General features: G+C 45.8%; 1 protein-coding gene across 6 annotated transcripts in view; it reads left to right on the forward strand.

Moving 5' to 3' along the window:
- LOC116939761 (uncharacterized) overlaps window positions 1-16937 on the forward strand; it is a 77960-nt gene that overhangs the window by 27509 nt on the left and 33514 nt on the right. For 2 of the 6 annotated variants that reach the window (XM_076065114.1, XM_032948538.2), the window contains 3 exons: window positions 369-497; window positions 2006-2080; window positions 5976-6041. In XM_076065114.1, the coding sequence (XP_075921229.1) occupies window positions 495-497; window positions 2006-2080; window positions 5976-6041 (144 nt within the window). In that variant the 5' untranslated portion in view covers window positions 369-494. Of the gene's footprint in view, window positions 1-78; window positions 498-2005; window positions 2081-5975; window positions 6042-16937 lie in introns of those variants that run through there. The other 4 variants (XM_076065115.1, XM_032948539.2, XM_076065113.1 and 1 more) reach the window with 3 other exon arrangements.

Consider the following 16937-nt stretch of genomic DNA (forward strand, 5'->3'; position numbering starts at 1 on the left):
ATATGGCTTTAACCCCCCCCTCCCCACATTAAAAGTTGTTTTACTTGTTTTTTGTTCAAATGCTGTACATTGTAAATATTTAAATCGCATACAATGAGTGTATGTCGTACGTGACATTGGAAAGCATTACAATTACTCTGAATGACTGTGTAATTTCTTGTTGTTAAGAGGGAGTGTTCATTGGTTGCCTGGTGCATTGCGTACAAAGCCACCCCTGGTCACAGAACACTCTTTGTTCGGAACGCAAGCGCCAGGACACTTCACGCTTTGTGACCAACTCTAGTTGTTGGCTCGCTCACGGTTTGCCCGTGCGTTGTGGGAGAAGCCAAACGTGTGCTTTAATAACTTTTTTTTCTGTGCACGTCCAGCAGAAGAGCGTGGAGTGAGTGAGCGGGCCCGTGGTGGCAATGTTGACATTTTCGGGGACTTGCAGAACGTGAGCCTCAACTCCGAGAGCGCGGCTCAGTCACTGCGAGACTCCAGGTGTGGTGATAATGGTAAGTGGCCATACCTAGAATTGCGGACATCCTCACTCACCTTCAACCCTACGTCGTGCATGCCGATACATCGAGTGTTTGGGAGACGCGTGGGGCGGGGGAGGTTTGGCCAGGGGGCCATTGGTGCTGAGATGTTAGACCTTGACATATGTTTTTTTTGTATAATAAAAAGTGAAAATTCACTGCCCCAGGTGACGGCATGCCGCGGCGCGTCCGTTGCCAGGGTGCACGTAATTAAGTGTGAATTTAGCTCCAGGCAGTACTCAGCATTTGTGTAACTACAGTCGAGAAACTGCCATTGATTAAACACGATTTATTGTGGTGTTTTTTGGTAAAGTTGAGAATAGAGACGTCAATAAGACATTTAACAAATCTTACGGTAAAATACAAGTAGCATTTTTACATTTAACGTTTAATATTTAAAAAGCACGATATCGTGTATATAATGCTTGGCAAAACAACTTTCTCGACGCTGTACGGTGATGTAAAACTTCATTAAACATCGTAGTCCCTGTACAGCTCTAAGTTTTCCTGCCAACCGCGAGTGACTGAAAAGAGTGACGCTTGCAGTAAATCGACTAGAATGTGGAGTAATTTTCAAAAGTGTCCATACGTTCCGACACTTGTATTTTGGAATCGAGGGTGTGCAATCATTTTCGATGACATTCACGCGTCATATCGTTACTGTAAAAGTAGTATCGCTCAACAAAACTACTGAAACTTTGTTGAAACAGCTCTAAGTCAAACATGTATGCTATCAGTGTGCCTGCGGGCATAATTCCCTTGGAGCGCCAGTGCAACCAACATCTCGTTGAGATAATCGATGTGGATCTGTTTCTATTACTACCCATAAAGAGGCCACACATGCCAGTTGTAACCCACAATATATGCAACTCTCAACATAAAATAAAATTGAGGGATAGGAAGATAATCGAGAATGTATTAAAAAAACATAAAAATAGCATGTCGAAAATATATTGAGGTTTTTGTTGACAAAGATCAAAGGTCATATAGTTACACATAGCCCATCATCAATACAATAGCTGCTTGGTTGCTCCAGGTCTGTTTGGACAATTAAGTTTCCGCCGTGTCAGATGGTCTCTGAGATGGACAAATTAAGTTTGCTACACATTTAGATGTAGCTTGCTTAGGTATCTATGCGTATTGAGGGTACTGCAGGAACATGCGGCAAAACCACTCTGCTGCTGCTATCAATTTCCACGTCATAAACCAATTCGTTGAGCTATCATTTGTGGCCAGGTCGCTTCTGAAAAATAAGTTAATAACTGAGTGGGCTTTACCTGCTCAAATAACTTAATTTATTTGTATATTTCTTTCGTGATTTGCTTACTTTTCCTATACTTTGCACTCATATCGTGTTTTTGCATTGATTGTTTGTTGCAACGTTCTGACTCGCCCCAACTGGACGTCTGTGAAAAAGAGCATTAATTAGCTCATCGGTTTCTTCCACTATAACTACATATTCTGATTCTGTTTCTGGGCCACAGGATGGGTTTTCGCCCTGTGCCCAGCCACCGGCCTGGGCTCGCAGGTGGCATGCTGGCAGCTCTCTGCTGGAGCAGGTGAGCCGAATGCTTTCATTACCCCCACACCATCTACCGGCCGTTGATTGTCACGTGCACAAATCTAAAACCAATATTTCATGCGTTTGCTGTGGTAAGTTACGCAACAGACAAATAGACCATCTCTGTGAGTGGAATTTCAAAGGTGTCTTGATACACCACTGTGCCGTTTGACGTGGTGGCTCTATTCTTCCTATAAAGTATTGCATATGTAGCTGCTGCATCGTGATTTATGAATGTTAAGTGATATACAAATGGATTAACATTCGGAGATAAAAAAATCACATTTTACATGTTGACTGAGAGTCTTTTTATCCCGATATAAACCGGAGTAAATAATGTAAGTGTTTATGTAACAGTACATTTATATAACCTGACGAGAGACAGTGAAAGCATACAATATCTCGCCCCCGGAGTGCAACCCTGTGCAGGTTTTGTGCTTCTGGTTTTATTTCCGTTCCCAACCGTATTTCAGTTCCTACCGGCACCCTGGCGTAATGCGCACTCAGTCGAGGTGTGTGTCCCACCACTCGTCAGTGAGCCCACTAGTTCGGCACAGAGGTGGCGAGTTCGCAGAGATGCAGCCCCCCCCCCCCCCATGCCTTCACAGCGTGGGGTTCCCACAAGCACGGCTGTGATCAAGGGGAGGCGACAAGGCGGAGGAGAGTTCTTGAGTAATTGACCCCTCATGCGCTGAAGCACCGTCGATGGATGGGTGTTCTGGGAGTAGGGGTTTGGTCTGACCAGCCACCCTCTCAACGAATAACACTTCATGCCGCTGGGTGCAGCTCTGCTTTGATTTGCTCTGAGTGCAAACTCAGTGTTTGCTTTCCAGTATGGCTGTATACATTTAAAACTGTGTATACAGCAATGTTTACTTTAAATCAAAGTTTAGATTTCAAGCAATTATGATAATTTAATGGAAAATGTTACGAGAAAATGTCTTTAGTATTCTACTAATGAGGCCTTCGTCGCGCAATAATTGACAGGGATGTAAATTATTATTAAAATATTTCAGTTGTCTTTGATAAAGAGCACAGATTAAAACATCCACTATTTGTTTAGAATGCAAGGGTAGATGCTGATGCGTGGTGTGCGCCCTTTTATTGGGTGTACACGTGGACCTGCTTGGAGTAAAGTTTTCTTCATCGATCGCGGCTGAGCCAGCCTGTCGGGTGCTGAGTTAGCACCAGGACTTCATTTCTCAAGGAATCTTGCCCAGGGTCCCTCCAAGCCCGTACCCCCTGGACCCCACTGTCTAACCCCTGACAGTGGGAATTGCAGGGAAGGGTGGGGGTGGGGGGACAGGGAAACAATTTCCAGATCTCAGCCCTGAGACAGCTTCGGCTAAAACTAAGCCGTGGTTAGCCCAGTGGCTGTGCTTGGATCTGGGTCACTGGTATGAGATTCGGATATTCGAAGTGTAAAGCTGGCTTCCAGAGTGGCACGCATGCTAGGGGTGGGCTCACACCTCGGAGTGAGTTCCACGGCCAAATTTGGCTCAATTGTTAAACTTGTGCGACTTATGGTGCGGTACGACCAGAGTGTGCTAAAACGTGGAGATGCAACGAACCGGCACTGGAAGAGACACTTCAGGGTTTGAGTCCCACTCTCGCCAGGTTCTCGTGTGATGCCCCACGCATTACCCCTCCAGTGAGAAAAAAAACCAATGACAATAGAACAACAACCACCATCAGCATCCACGACACCAGCCCTGTCCCCCATACCCTCAACTCATACATATCCAGCAAATACGCATCCAGCAAACACATGTTCACCTCACCGGGTGCACAGCTCGGCATGCTATCGCCACCACAGCTTAAGACTGCGGGGTCCCTCGCTGAGGCACAAAATCCGCGGTGGCACCTCCTCCGCCTGTGAGCTGACGCTGTGGGGTTCCGGAAAGTGTCTGCCCCGTGATCCTTGCCGAGTCGCCACTCCACCTGTGTCCACCATCTGCAGTTTAACAAATGAAGCCGCAGGAAAAAGAAAAGCTGTCAACTATGCCAATTGATCCCACCACAACTATTAAATTATTTGGCAGACTTACAGCTTGCTATTAAGCTGGTGCCGTGCCCACAGTTGCGGCTGCTGGAGCAGAAGGATGATGGATGTGGGCAGTAGAGGAGCAACTGTCCTGTCTGGCTTGCAAACTGCCCTTCTCTACCCAAGCCCAGTGGCCCCCCTCCCCCCATCGGAACCAACTCCAACCGATATTCATAATGTTACCTCTCATCCAATTGCACGCCAGTGAAAATAAACCATCTGTGGAATGATGTTTGATTATTTATACATTTTTGATATTCGATAATTTATTGAATGAACACATGTAATGTATCCTCAATTTTCGGCAACATTATCGACAACGTTCACGAATACTTTATAAGGTCGCAACTCATTACACACAAAGTGCTTGCCACAAATGAACCACCTTGCTGATCTTGTAAAGGAGCATAAACCATCATGCGAACTCCGGTCATCCTCGCAGCAGGTTTTGACTAGCCATCGAAAAAAGATGGTTACCCCATTGCGCGTTTTTAGATGCGCTTCTGTGGCCGTCTGGAATGCTCTTCCGAAATGAAGAAGCCACTGGAGCTATGCATTTTTAAATCTAGATTGAAAACTAATTTCTTTAGAACTGCGTTTTGGGTTTAGTTTGTTGTCCTTCTTCTGCGCCTCCGATTAGCACGGTTGGCTACGTACAACATGTTCAATAATCGAGCATAGCAACAAATGTTATGCCATACCCATCTGACTAGGCATCTGCATACACTACACTACTGCCTGGTCAAACTGACAGGGCATTATACTTGTGATGCTGAGGCTGCTAAAATGTTATTCTTTATTAAACCCGCATTCCCATTGTGGTTTTTTTTTATTAAAGGTAACTTTTAAAATTATAGATGTTTGTATCTACCTGAGCATGAGTCAATGAACACTAGGTGGCAGGCTTTACAAAGATTAAGTTGCAAAAATAAACCCATTTTATTCGTTCCAAAAGACAAAATCTTTTAATATTCTTGAGCATAAAATAATGTCCTAATTTCCCTTTTTTAATTAAACGCAATGAATGTTCTCGGTTCATTGAGTGCATATTAAATATTTGGCGAACAATTTGCTTCCATTAGTATTCTACACATTATGTTTGTACGATTTATAATTGATGTGTGTTAGTCAAACATTTTTTGCGTGTGCACTTTGCGTAATGTTATTAGTATGATGTCGCTGTGCATTAAAGCTGTCGTGGCTTGCAATCGGAAGGCAAAAGTGTAAAAAAAAGTGTGTATTGATTTTGTAAAGGGGGAGACTTTTTTTGACGAGCGCCAGATGCAGACACAGGAGACGCAATGTCGCTTCGTCTCCTGGAAAATTGACATTCCGACCTGTTGGCGTGTGCATACACACACGCACGCCCGCACGCACGCGAAAAGAGATTGGCCAGGAGATATATTTCCAGCAAACGAAGCAGGCGGGCAAACAGCAATCAGAAGCAGACAATGTAAATAGAGACGACTTGCCAGGTGCCTGTTTGCTGCAATTATCGCTATTGATAATACAGTAATCCCAGTGTCCAAGGCCCAACGGTAATTAGCAAACATGACCATCGCAAGACAAATGTGGCAATGCATGCGCCGGGGTCTTTCTCACTGATTTTATGAAATAGGGGAAGACACAAATGGATTTTGCAGCGTTGTTCGGCTCACGAATGAAATCCAAATGTTTTGATATTTGAGAACCTTTAAATTAAATTCATGACAATGCCATACCTCCGTGCTGCAAACTAGATGTTGTGCTGTTATCCTGGCTGGGAATGCCCGTCAAACAATTGTCAGCGTTCGTACGTCAAGTGCTTAAATTGTGCTTGTGCATTTGTTTTCTTTTACGTCTCCTGCAGCACGCCGGGAATGAGGCATTAAATCTAATTGAGGTCAGAAGTGGCTTCTCTGGGCAAGTCGTGAAGGTGAGCTGTCTCCGCTCGTCATTCGGACATAAATTACTTGCCCTCTTCACCTTGCCACTCATGCCAGGCAGCTTGTCTTTGCTCATGCCACAGCTCACACCATTCCATAAACATATCAGTTTTATGTTTAAGTAGGCTTTTTGTATTTTAAAGCATCTTATTTAAGCGATGATAATGTGTGTGTGACGCACAAACATAAAAAATGCACGCACACATGGGGTACATGCAGTTATGTTCAACTCAATCTATGCTTGCACATTTATAATCATTGAATACAATTGCAGGGCTGCACCTTTGCCTTTTAAAGGGACAATAATTGTTGCAAAATCATTAATGAGTGCTTACAGCCAGTGGGGACGATACACTTGGATGAACAACGGTGTAAAGAGTTAAATTGTTTATCGGGAACGTATAAAGGCTCTTGTTAGGCGAGTGTGCTTGCCGTCATTTTTCTTGTCTATTTCAATTATTTCGTCAGGGAAATATCCCTGGATCTTTAGACTTTTTTTTACAGGAGGATCCTCCATTATGATGTTTGGCTGCTACCATTAATGAGTGTTTAGCATTACCATAATGTATAACTTTTATAGTAATTATTCACCAGCCTCATTTCTACCAGGAGGCTTCTGATAAGTTTAATGGCGTTTTCTTGACCAATTGATCTCAACTAGTCGAGCATCGATTATCTACAATTTGCAAATTAAGTTTGATCAAATATATATTTGAAAAAAAATTAATGAAATTGCAACAGTACCTCCTGCAACCGTGTGAGTGCATATAGGACGTTAGTGGCTATATATATATATTTTTTATTTCCTTTTAATGGTAGTCTGGCAAAATAATGGAGGGTTTAAATCAATTCGAAGTATCGAACCGTGTCAAAGAAATCCACTTTTTTCTTTTAGCGTAGCGGGCACTTTGCGAACCGCCGAGTGGGCCTGGAGTCACAGGGTCATTCTGTGTGTGCCTCATGTCCGCACACGATACGTGGTCTCCCTGCCATGTTTGTTAACGTATATTAAATGCGCTGATATTCAAACAAAATTCGGTAATAAAACCCAGCGCAGGCAACCTTATTGGGAACGTAATAATGAAAAGTTTGATTAGACGGATGTGTGTTTTGATCACACATGGCATGGAGTCGCTTCAAATGACAATTACTTAATCAAGCCGAGCATGTCTGTTTTTTTGAGTAATGGAAAGTACTATATAAGCTAATCCATTGAAAGAGGTTTGACGTACAGCGTCCAGAGAACGCCTCCTGTTTTATTCATGTGGTGGCACATCGCTTTCATTGGAAGGTACAAAGTTACCATCAGATACTATAATTGAGTGTAGTTTTTCCCCCTACAACACAAAGTAATTTAATCTCTATTTACAATAGTTTATATTTCCAATTACCTTATTTAATCCTCACAGGTAAACGTTTGGTCGGAAAATTTCTACGCCTAAGCCCAAACGTAATTTATGCACGTCTTCTCACACAGCTCCATTCGGCTAAATGAAATGAAAATATTGATGGTTGACGCCGTGCGGTGCTTCTCAAAATTCCAGTCTCATCATATTCTAAGAGCTTTGGAGTGCAGTAGCAGGTGTGTACCATGCGCCGCCTCAAGTCACGGATGGACCCTGGAGCATGCTGAATTGTCTTAGGCTTTCAAGGGAATCTACGGAATGCAACGTCGCGCATACTCGCACAAAGGCAAAGATGAAAGGCCCACCTTACAACCTTTATAGACTGGCGGGGAAAATGCTGTTAATGAGCACCTATCTAATCCCGAACCGTGAATAGGCGGATGGTATGGCCAACACCGTGTTTTAGCCATCTTCGTATTCGCAGTGCTTACACTACATCTGGTACTCATTTCAGTCGACCTATAGGAAGGCCTAGAACCTGTTCAGACACCATTCGCCATTGATGTGAACTCATGTGAACTCGGGTCGACCAGTTTGTAGCGAGAACCACTGCAGAAACAAAGAAGCCCCGTCATAGCCTTAATAGACTGTTGGGGCAAGTGCTGTTCGCAAGCACCTACGAAGAGTGGTAGGGCACGCGAGGCGGTGATGTGGCCGGGATCACGCCCGGCCGCCTTTGTCTCCCTAATGGCGATGTTTACACGCCGCATTGGGTATTAATTTGAGGCTGAATCGACGACCTAGGGGAAACCCAGGACCAATTCAGATCAATGTCACTGGTGTTGGCCGTGAGTGGGAATTGAACTCGGGTCGCCAGGGTCGTAGCGCAGTGCGTGACCCGCAACACTACCGCTCGCCCCCGCAAACCACTGCACCTCCAGTCACAAGACAAAGATCTCCCTTATAGCCTCAAGAGACTTTTGGGGCAAGTGCTGTCAGCGAACAGCTATGAAGGTTCGCACGGCACACGAGGGGGTGGGTGGCCAGCACCACGCCCGGCCGCCTTTGTCTCCCTAGTGGCAAATTTTACAAACCACATCAAGGCGGAGTTGACCTAGGGGAGGTCCAGGACCGGTTCAAATATTCGTCACTGGGGTTGGCCGTAAGCGGGAATCGAACTTGGGTCGCCGGGTTCATAGCGCAGCGCGCATAACCACCACACCACCGCTCCCCAGCAGTCACACTCGCGTGCACACACACACACACAAACAGATCTCCGAGGATGCGAATGCTCCGTGTATTCCCATGCTCGTTGTCACCGTAAAACATCTGCGTGTAAGCCCGCCCGCCCGCCCGCCCGCTCGCTCACTCGCAGCGCTGCGGCTAATTGTTTATGGTGGTGGGCGCACGGGCGGTGGCCATGGTGGAAAGCCACCGAGAGATTCCACCCCCCCCCGGTATGTATGTGGATGGATTAATGGTGCGTACGTGCGTTCGTGCGTTCGTGCGTGCGTTCGTGCGTGCGCGGCGCGAGGGTGTGGGGAGATCGGCGCTCGCCGGGGCGCCGGCGGCCGCGGGGGCGCCGGCCGGGTTGCCATGGAGCTTGCCCCGAGGAGGCCGATCCTTGCGCGTGCTCTATATTTATTGCATCTGTTTATTGTTACTTAGGATTCACAGTGCTCGCCGAGAGACGCTTGAGCCGAGTGAGCCTAAACCTGTAAAACAAATCAAATCGAGGTGAATTTATATTATTGATCAGGCAGAGGCTTTGGGGCGCAGTGGGTTTGCGCGCTGCCCTACGAAGCCAGACACCTATGTTCAGTTCCCTGCCGTGGGCTACGTCGCTTGCGAGCGACGGCTTTCGCCAACCCGCTTTGACCATCGTGGTGAAATAACCAAGAAAGACCCCCCTCCCCCCACCCCCCGCGACCGACACGGCACGAGCAGGAATTCATAGACGTGGCTTTACAATGTGGGACAGCAGTGATTCATTCTATTGCGGCAGGGAACTGGAGACACTGTGCAGCAGGCGAGCTGTACCTCTGTGGCCCTGATGCGCGTTCACGTTCGGCGTCATTGACCACTTGCGCCGCGTTCAGTTCGTGAAGGTGTCCGAGCGAGAGTGCCTCCCGTATCGGCTCGTCAGGCTCGCTGCCCTGCCCCATGCATAAAGGTGAATTGTGCCTGAGCGAATCAAGCCATTTATTTGCCCCGTGAGATTGGGTTGTTGCTGTAACAAGGTCGGCAGAATATAAATGGACTCGGGACCGGGCTGGAGTTGTGTCATGTGTAATGTTCGCGTCAATGAGAGTCGTGCAGGCACGTGCGCTCGGTGCGGGGATGACCGCTCCATTCCAGCCACACTGGCGTCGATAGCAAAGCTTAGGGTGGGGACGTTCAAAAATTATCCCTGGATAAAATGCGAGTTCTTCTCGGCACGTATCATTCGCTATTGGTTATAGGGTCGTTTTTTTTTTTTGATGCAGCAAGCCGTTAAATTGATCTATAATTTGGCCAGGCGCATTTCACAGTCGGAGTCCGAGGAGTAATTCATGCGCACCGAGCGGCGGATCAATCGCGTTCCTCCTGCCGCCTCTTGGGGGGTTTTTGCTCTTCCAGCGCGTTTGTACGCGAAGCGACCAGGGCATTCGGCGGAGACGAGTCATTTAATCAATAAAATTCATTATTTTGCAAAGCAGTTATCAGTTGTGTTCATTATCTTTGAAATGTTTAACCAAGGACCTGCTTGTCAAGCTTTGGTAGACTCCTCAGAAATTAATTGGCTGATAAAATTGCCATCATTAGCAGTAGTGACCGTATTCATAGCCAGGGCATAATTTCTAACTTCATTATTTTCCCGTTCGTCGATGAACTGGAAGGAGGCGCGTGACGAGTAAACACAGCCACAGTGAGAGAGGCATGCTGGATGTGATGTACCAGGCTCGGATGTATGTGTTGCCGGACCACTGTCCCAGACAGACACGGCTGATGTAAGGCGATGTGAGTAGCAGCAGTAGTTCTGATGTCGAGTGCTTGCAGCCGTAATCACTGTTGATGGAACTCGGTGATGTCAATATTGTTTGACATCATGACGCCTCCTTTATACGCCAGTGGCGTGCTTGTGAATACAGCCCACTGGCCACTGACATACATGACCCTTCTCGGGTCTCTGCTTCGTGTCGGGGGTGCAGGGCAGTTCCTCCTGGGATGGGGGTGTTGCTACGTGTTTGAGAGCAGCGTACCCCCCCCTCCTCCTTCGTGTAGCGCACGGGATGTGTTTACATAATACGCGTGGAGCTGCGGCGGAGCTGTTCATATGGCATCGTACGTGTGGCCTGGTTTTACAAGGCGCGCCGCGATTGTGCGGTGCAGCCTGCACCCTCAGTGGGAGAACATTCCGTTCATTGTATTAATGTGTTCTCTGAGGTGAGAACACCATTACGTGAGTTAATGGTTTTTTTTTTTTACACAAAGACCTGTGGTCTCAATATCACATGAGTTCGTGTCCAGTGGAAAACCTTGGGCGAGTTTCTGCATTCGCAAATGTGCTCATCTGCAAAGCAATGAAGTGGTGCAACACGATAGTAGTACGTGGGTCACTTTACCATTTGTGGTGGGAGTGCCGTGGTTGTTTGCCATGGCCCTGGTGCGCGGAGTGAAATGGGCCCTCCTGCCCGCCTTTCCCCCTCTTTGTAACCCAAATTATGGCGCCCTCTGGCCAGTGGGTCCAGGTGCAGTTGCACAGCCTGCACACTCAATAGTTCAGCAACTGTGTGGTGAGAATAAAGTGTGGGTCTGCAATCTCTTACGACCCATTATGCCAGTGTGGCATGGTGGAGGGTACACACCTCTTGAGAGAGGAATTTAACTATTCCAATGCCACTCACACATAATATGCTAGGCAATAAAAATGTATCAAACATTCGTTAAATAAAATAAAAATAAAACATGTTTTTCTTTCCTCTCCAATGTTTTCTGGTTGTCTCGCATATTTTCTTAACAAATACGTCCGACGTTCTCCCGCGTATAGAACCGCGAAAACCTTATACAATGAATGGCAATTGACATGACCGAGAGAACATTGTTCACATTGAACAAGAAATATATTTTATAATTCCTCTCTTGAAACAGGTTTTGTTTTTATCCCCACGAAACGATGGTTATATGTATGTACGTTGAACTTCTTTCGCACCGCGCGCAGCCAACCTGCACTAATCGGAGGTTGCGGCGCTAATCGGAGGAGCCGCTGCCGATTACTGGCTCGGCGGTGACAGCCGACAGAAGCCAGGCAGGCTGCTGCTGCTGTTGCAGGGGTAAAGCGTGCCCATTGATAACACAGAATTCATCGTTTTCCACTGCATGCGTGCGGGAAATAGTCTTGTTGTGTCTCCCCGTGCAGTTCTACTTCTGCCCCGCTATTAATTGCCGCCGTAAAAAAAAAGCAAAAATTGCCCATAGCAATTTTTTTTCAGCACGACGCCTGTGCAGGGTTCGCGCGGGGCAGGCGCTCGGGAGGTTTGAACCCTGCCGGCGACTGCCGCCGGGAGATGACGGCGGCGCGGCTGGTGAGATCTGACAGCCCCGTGGCATTTCGAGAGGCCGCGCAAACGCAAGAGCAAGCGCGCTCAGCTCAGCTCGTCGACAAGCGCGGACAGGAAACGAAGCGAATGGGCGATTCCTGTCGTAGGTTGAGGCCTCCTCGTCTGGCGGCGTCTTTCATTCGGCTGCCTCTTGTCAATCCACTGCTGGATGAAGGTCTCCCCCACGCCGGGTGGGTCGTGGGGGTATTGAACCGTGCGCTTCACCTCGCTGGGCAGTGCGGGTTTGTGAATGTGGGGGAGGCATAGGCGTCAGAGCATAGACGTACAGTATAACACTGGATTTTCCCGCAATCCCCTCTGCTGACGACGTAGCCCCCAAGCAGCCTGCAACACCTTTGATGCTTGGTGGTCGCCCACCTAAGTGCCTTCCGAGCTGAATCCCGCTTTAGCTGCCAAGATGTGATGAGATTGAGAGCATTATATTCCGGGAGATTCCATCCCAGGCGTACAGTATAATGCAGTACTGTACTTAAAAATGTCTTGTGGAATATTACATTCCCATTAAGGCGCACATGCTTCTATTTCAGTGGACGTGTGCCTCACTCATGGCAACGTGGTGTGATTATGTGTTTATTGACTTGTTATTTTTCTGTCAATTGTAGTTTAATAATTTCTGCAGGATCTGTTCTGTAGCGTGATGTATAATGTATGGGGGGGGGGGTATCTCCTGTGCAGTGAGATGCTGCTGGTGAAATGGGGTCACGTTATTTACATACATCAATGCCTGCATAGCATTAACAAAAATAGCAGGGCATTTCATTCGCAAGGGAAAAATGCACTGGCATTCGTGGGAAGGTTGTTTAAACGGCCATCCTCGGACGCTTTAGCCTCGCAAACAACTTTCCAAGGGTGAATTTTTGTTCACATTCCTTCCGTGAACCGCTTACTGGTCCAAATCTTTTCTGTTGTTGTTGTTGCAACATTCGCAGACGAGCACATGTTAATGCTGAGCATTGCCATTCATTATTCTCAATCAGACAAAAAACTATATCGAAGACTTTGCAGAAAATACGAGGGTTTCTTATTCTTGTCATTTATAAAGAGAACACGGTGTTTTTGTTTGTATTTTGTATGTATGTTAAACTTCTTTCGCACCGTACGCAGCCAACTGCGATAAACTATATTTGAAGTGTGTATGATGAAACACGTTCTGTTTTAACTTTTAAATGTTCAAGCAGTTCAGATAACAACAATAATCGAATTCTAGCATTTGGCGAGTAGGGTCCAGAGATTGTGGCCTTCACGTGACCCACCTTTTAAGTGCTTCATTGCACGACTAATACCGTAACTTCAGACTTTTTTTTAAATAGTTCAAGATTGTGTAAAAAAAATGTACAAATTACCTTTCTGCAAGGTACTCAAAACGATGTACATCACGAATATAAATAAATGGATACATGAATGGATACATTGTTTGACAAGGGGAGGAATAACTGAAGAGTATAGGAGCGAATGAAGAGAGCCCAAAGTGAGAAAGAATGAACACGCGTTGAGACGGGTTTTGGCCACACGCCACGTGCTGTGGCCTCCGAATCGCGGACAACACCGATGGGCAAGGCATTCCACAGACGCGGCACAGCACAACAGAAGGTGGTTTAACAATCGCTGGGCCTTCCAACCATCACTATCTGCAAATCTATTAGCGCTGCCGTCGCCACCCTTGGACGGCGTGGGTGAGACCGACAGCGCCAGTCGTGACAGGAACGAGGCCGACTCGGCTTTGCGAGCAAATCGAGTCACGTTAACGCCGCCACGGTGGCTCTTGCCTCCGTGCACAGAACAACAAAAATCCCTCGTCCCGCCGAGTCCTCGCGTGTTAGTGGCACAGCGTGTCCAGTCGCCCTTGGCTCCAATTACTCGCCGACTGACGCACTAAACGTCGAAATGAGCCAGAAATCAAACGGGCTCTTGCACGCGTTTGTGTCCAGTGTGGGTTTTGTTTGTTATTGCTATTGTTGTTCTTTCCATTGCATTGTTTTTCTTCCTCGCAAAATTTTCCGTACATTTCAAGCTTTTGTGACGGTGATTTTACTTCGAAAATTCAGTATGGTCATGGATTATATTATCCACGGTTTGGTTTTGAAAGAGAGAAAAAACACATTTCTTCTGCTTGACCTTTTTTTGATCTTGCAAATTATTTTAAGTAAAAATGCGTTTTAGTCAAGCCGTATCTACTGCAAAATGTGTAATGTCGATGTTCATTAATTGTTTGCGTTTGCATTGCACCCGTATTTGGGTTGGCATCACCTTGCCTAGAGATGCAAAGTTTGGCCAACTAAAATGGAAATTTGAATCTATTGAAAAATTGGAAAGTATTGAATTCGAAATTAATTATATGCCATTTATATAAATAACAACTTGCATTAAATCTTGCAATATTTACACATTCAGTTAGTATCACGAATAACATTATTTAGATGTACTTCAATATCTAATGTGGTACCAGTGTAAGATGCGCTCATGATGTTTTGTCTTCGTGGTGGACAATTGCGACTTAAGAGGTGAACATAATTCTAGATTTGAAGCTTTCGTTACTGCAAGGATTCATACTCTTTGGTTTTTTCGGTAAAGTCACGTAGCTAAAAAATAAAATAAAATAAATGTAGTTGTTTTCATTTATTTTATTGATTTTTTTTACCTACGTGACTTTACCGAAAAAAACAAAGAGTAGGTGAACATAAGTTCATGTGGACCTTGTGGTTGTGTAACTCGATGTGGCTCGGTGTGGCTCAGAGTGGCTCGGTGTGGTTTGTTGTAGCTCGGTAGTCAATATGAGCCTCTCCAGGTCGAGAGTGACGATGAGGCTGCCCCTGCTGTGTTGCCAAACAAGACCTCGGAAACAAAGCAGAGTGGACGTTTCCTCTTTGCCAAAATTTTGCCATGCTTCCCTTCTTTGTTGTATTCGAACATTCATTAATGCTTTCGTATAAACTAAAAACATATCGCCCACTGTTTTAAAAACTTAAAAAGATATATCATGGAGCTCTCAGACGTGATTTGGAGGATTGTGACGTCCGTCCGTTATTCGGCACGACGTCCGGAGTTTTGCTCCACGTGTTGCGAGCTTGTTCAGGAAACTAAATGCAGTTCATGAAACGTCAGACCTTCATGCCTTACACCAGCACGCGGTACAACCGGAAAAAAAAAACACGTCGGAGAGCTGTACAGCACAAAGCCTGTGGAAACGACCCATGGCGCGCAGCGTTATTCATCGAAATGCGCGGCTGTGCGCCTTGTGGGCCTCCGTGACGAAGGTTGGTAATGAACGTGCAAGGCAGAGCCTTCACCTCGCAGCCTGTGTGCTTCCTAACCTTAGGAGCACACGACCTAGAAATGTTGCCGTGTGGAAATGAAGGCAGCAGCAGCAGCAGCAGGATGCCCCCTGGGTCGGAAACACCATGCAGCCAGCGGCCTCGGCACAGTGCGAGCGTTAACGGTTTGCACGAAATTGCCTCTCTGGTCTCTTGGCTCCAAAGTCTTTTGCAATGCCAAGTAAAAAAAGACACAACTGTTTGCAGCTGTACACGGAAGACTTTGCAAACCAGTTGAGCTTGGTTTTTTTTTTTTTAATAACCACTCATCGTTGTCATCAGTAGCCTGTGACCTGAGTTTTATTGCCAGCCGCAGCGAACATCCGGTCCTGACCAGCAGCCCCTCACCAACCCGCACTGGCCGTCTTAAAACATTTGCCATTCCACGGCTGGATAGAGCCCCCCCCCCCCCCCCCCCCAAGCTGTAGCCATCTCTCACAATTTTGCGATGTAATGACCACCTAGCACCTGCACAAAGTGCTGATTTCATTGCTCCATATCCTCGGTGGGACGTCCTCTGAGGCGCGTTCCATGCCTGGGCTGTGACTCTGCCAAGTCATGTCAACTATATATTTCTACATCATGGGACCTCCTTTTCCAGTGCCAAAATATGAGAATAGGTTTCCCCTTTTTTCTGGCAACAAAACAGGTGTTAAGATGTTAAAACACCAATTAACTGAAACCTTCTACAAAGAATCATGTCTGCATTAACCACAATGCTTGTAGTCAGAATGCAAACACAAAACATACTCTGGTAATATATGCATTGTCCTTGAAACTGATTGGTCCACACCAGAGACTGGTGTTCGCATTATGACCACAAGCTTTTTGGTTAATGCAGACATTATTCCTTGCAAAAGGTTTCAGTTTGGTGTTTTAACATCTTAACACCTATTTTGTTGCCAGAAAAAAAGGGGAAAACCTAATATCATTATATATTTAAAATTATTTTTAGCCCTTTGTCAAGTTCATGGCTGGACGAAGGCCTCCTAATGACCAATATTGCGTGGGAGGCTTTCATCCAGCAGTGGATTCATAAATTGCTCACAATGGTGAGTGCGGTTTGGTGAGGGGGAGATCAGGACCGTTTCACTCACCCTTGTGTTGGCTTTGATAATAACTCAGGCCAGTGGGTTTATAGTGCAGTGCATGAACTATTACACCACCGATCCACCCTGTATTTGTCGAAGCCTACAATTATCCCAGATAACCGCAAACAAACGCCAATGTGTAAGCAAAATAAAAGCATAAAAGACCATGAAATACTTTTACACCACTATTATTCATAAATATTAATAAGTAGAGAAAACATAATACAACATCACCCTTTAAGTAATAAAACATATTTTGTATTTCAGAAATACAAAATATTCAACATAACCTTTTATTTAAGAAAAAAATATATTTGTGTAATTGCCGAATATTGACTCTTTACAGGGTAATGAAACCTGGCTCAGATGGAATGGCGACTAAATTAGCATTACGCTTCCTTTTCATTGTCTTCCATAATGTGTTATTCACTCATCATTTCTATGCAGAGCCAGAGAGTGACAGTCCTGTATACACCGAATTTATTGGAATTATAAAGACATTGAATTAAGTACTGAGTCCCTCTTTGCGGTGAATAA

Source organism: Petromyzon marinus, chromosome 6 (genome assembly GCF_048934315.1).
Source record: "Petromyzon marinus isolate PM22_M1 ecotype Great Lakes invasive population chromosome 6, UKy_Petmar_22M1.pri1.0, whole genome shotgun sequence".
Taxonomy (NCBI): domain Eukaryota; kingdom Metazoa; phylum Chordata; class Hyperoartia; order Petromyzontiformes; family Petromyzontidae; genus Petromyzon; species Petromyzon marinus.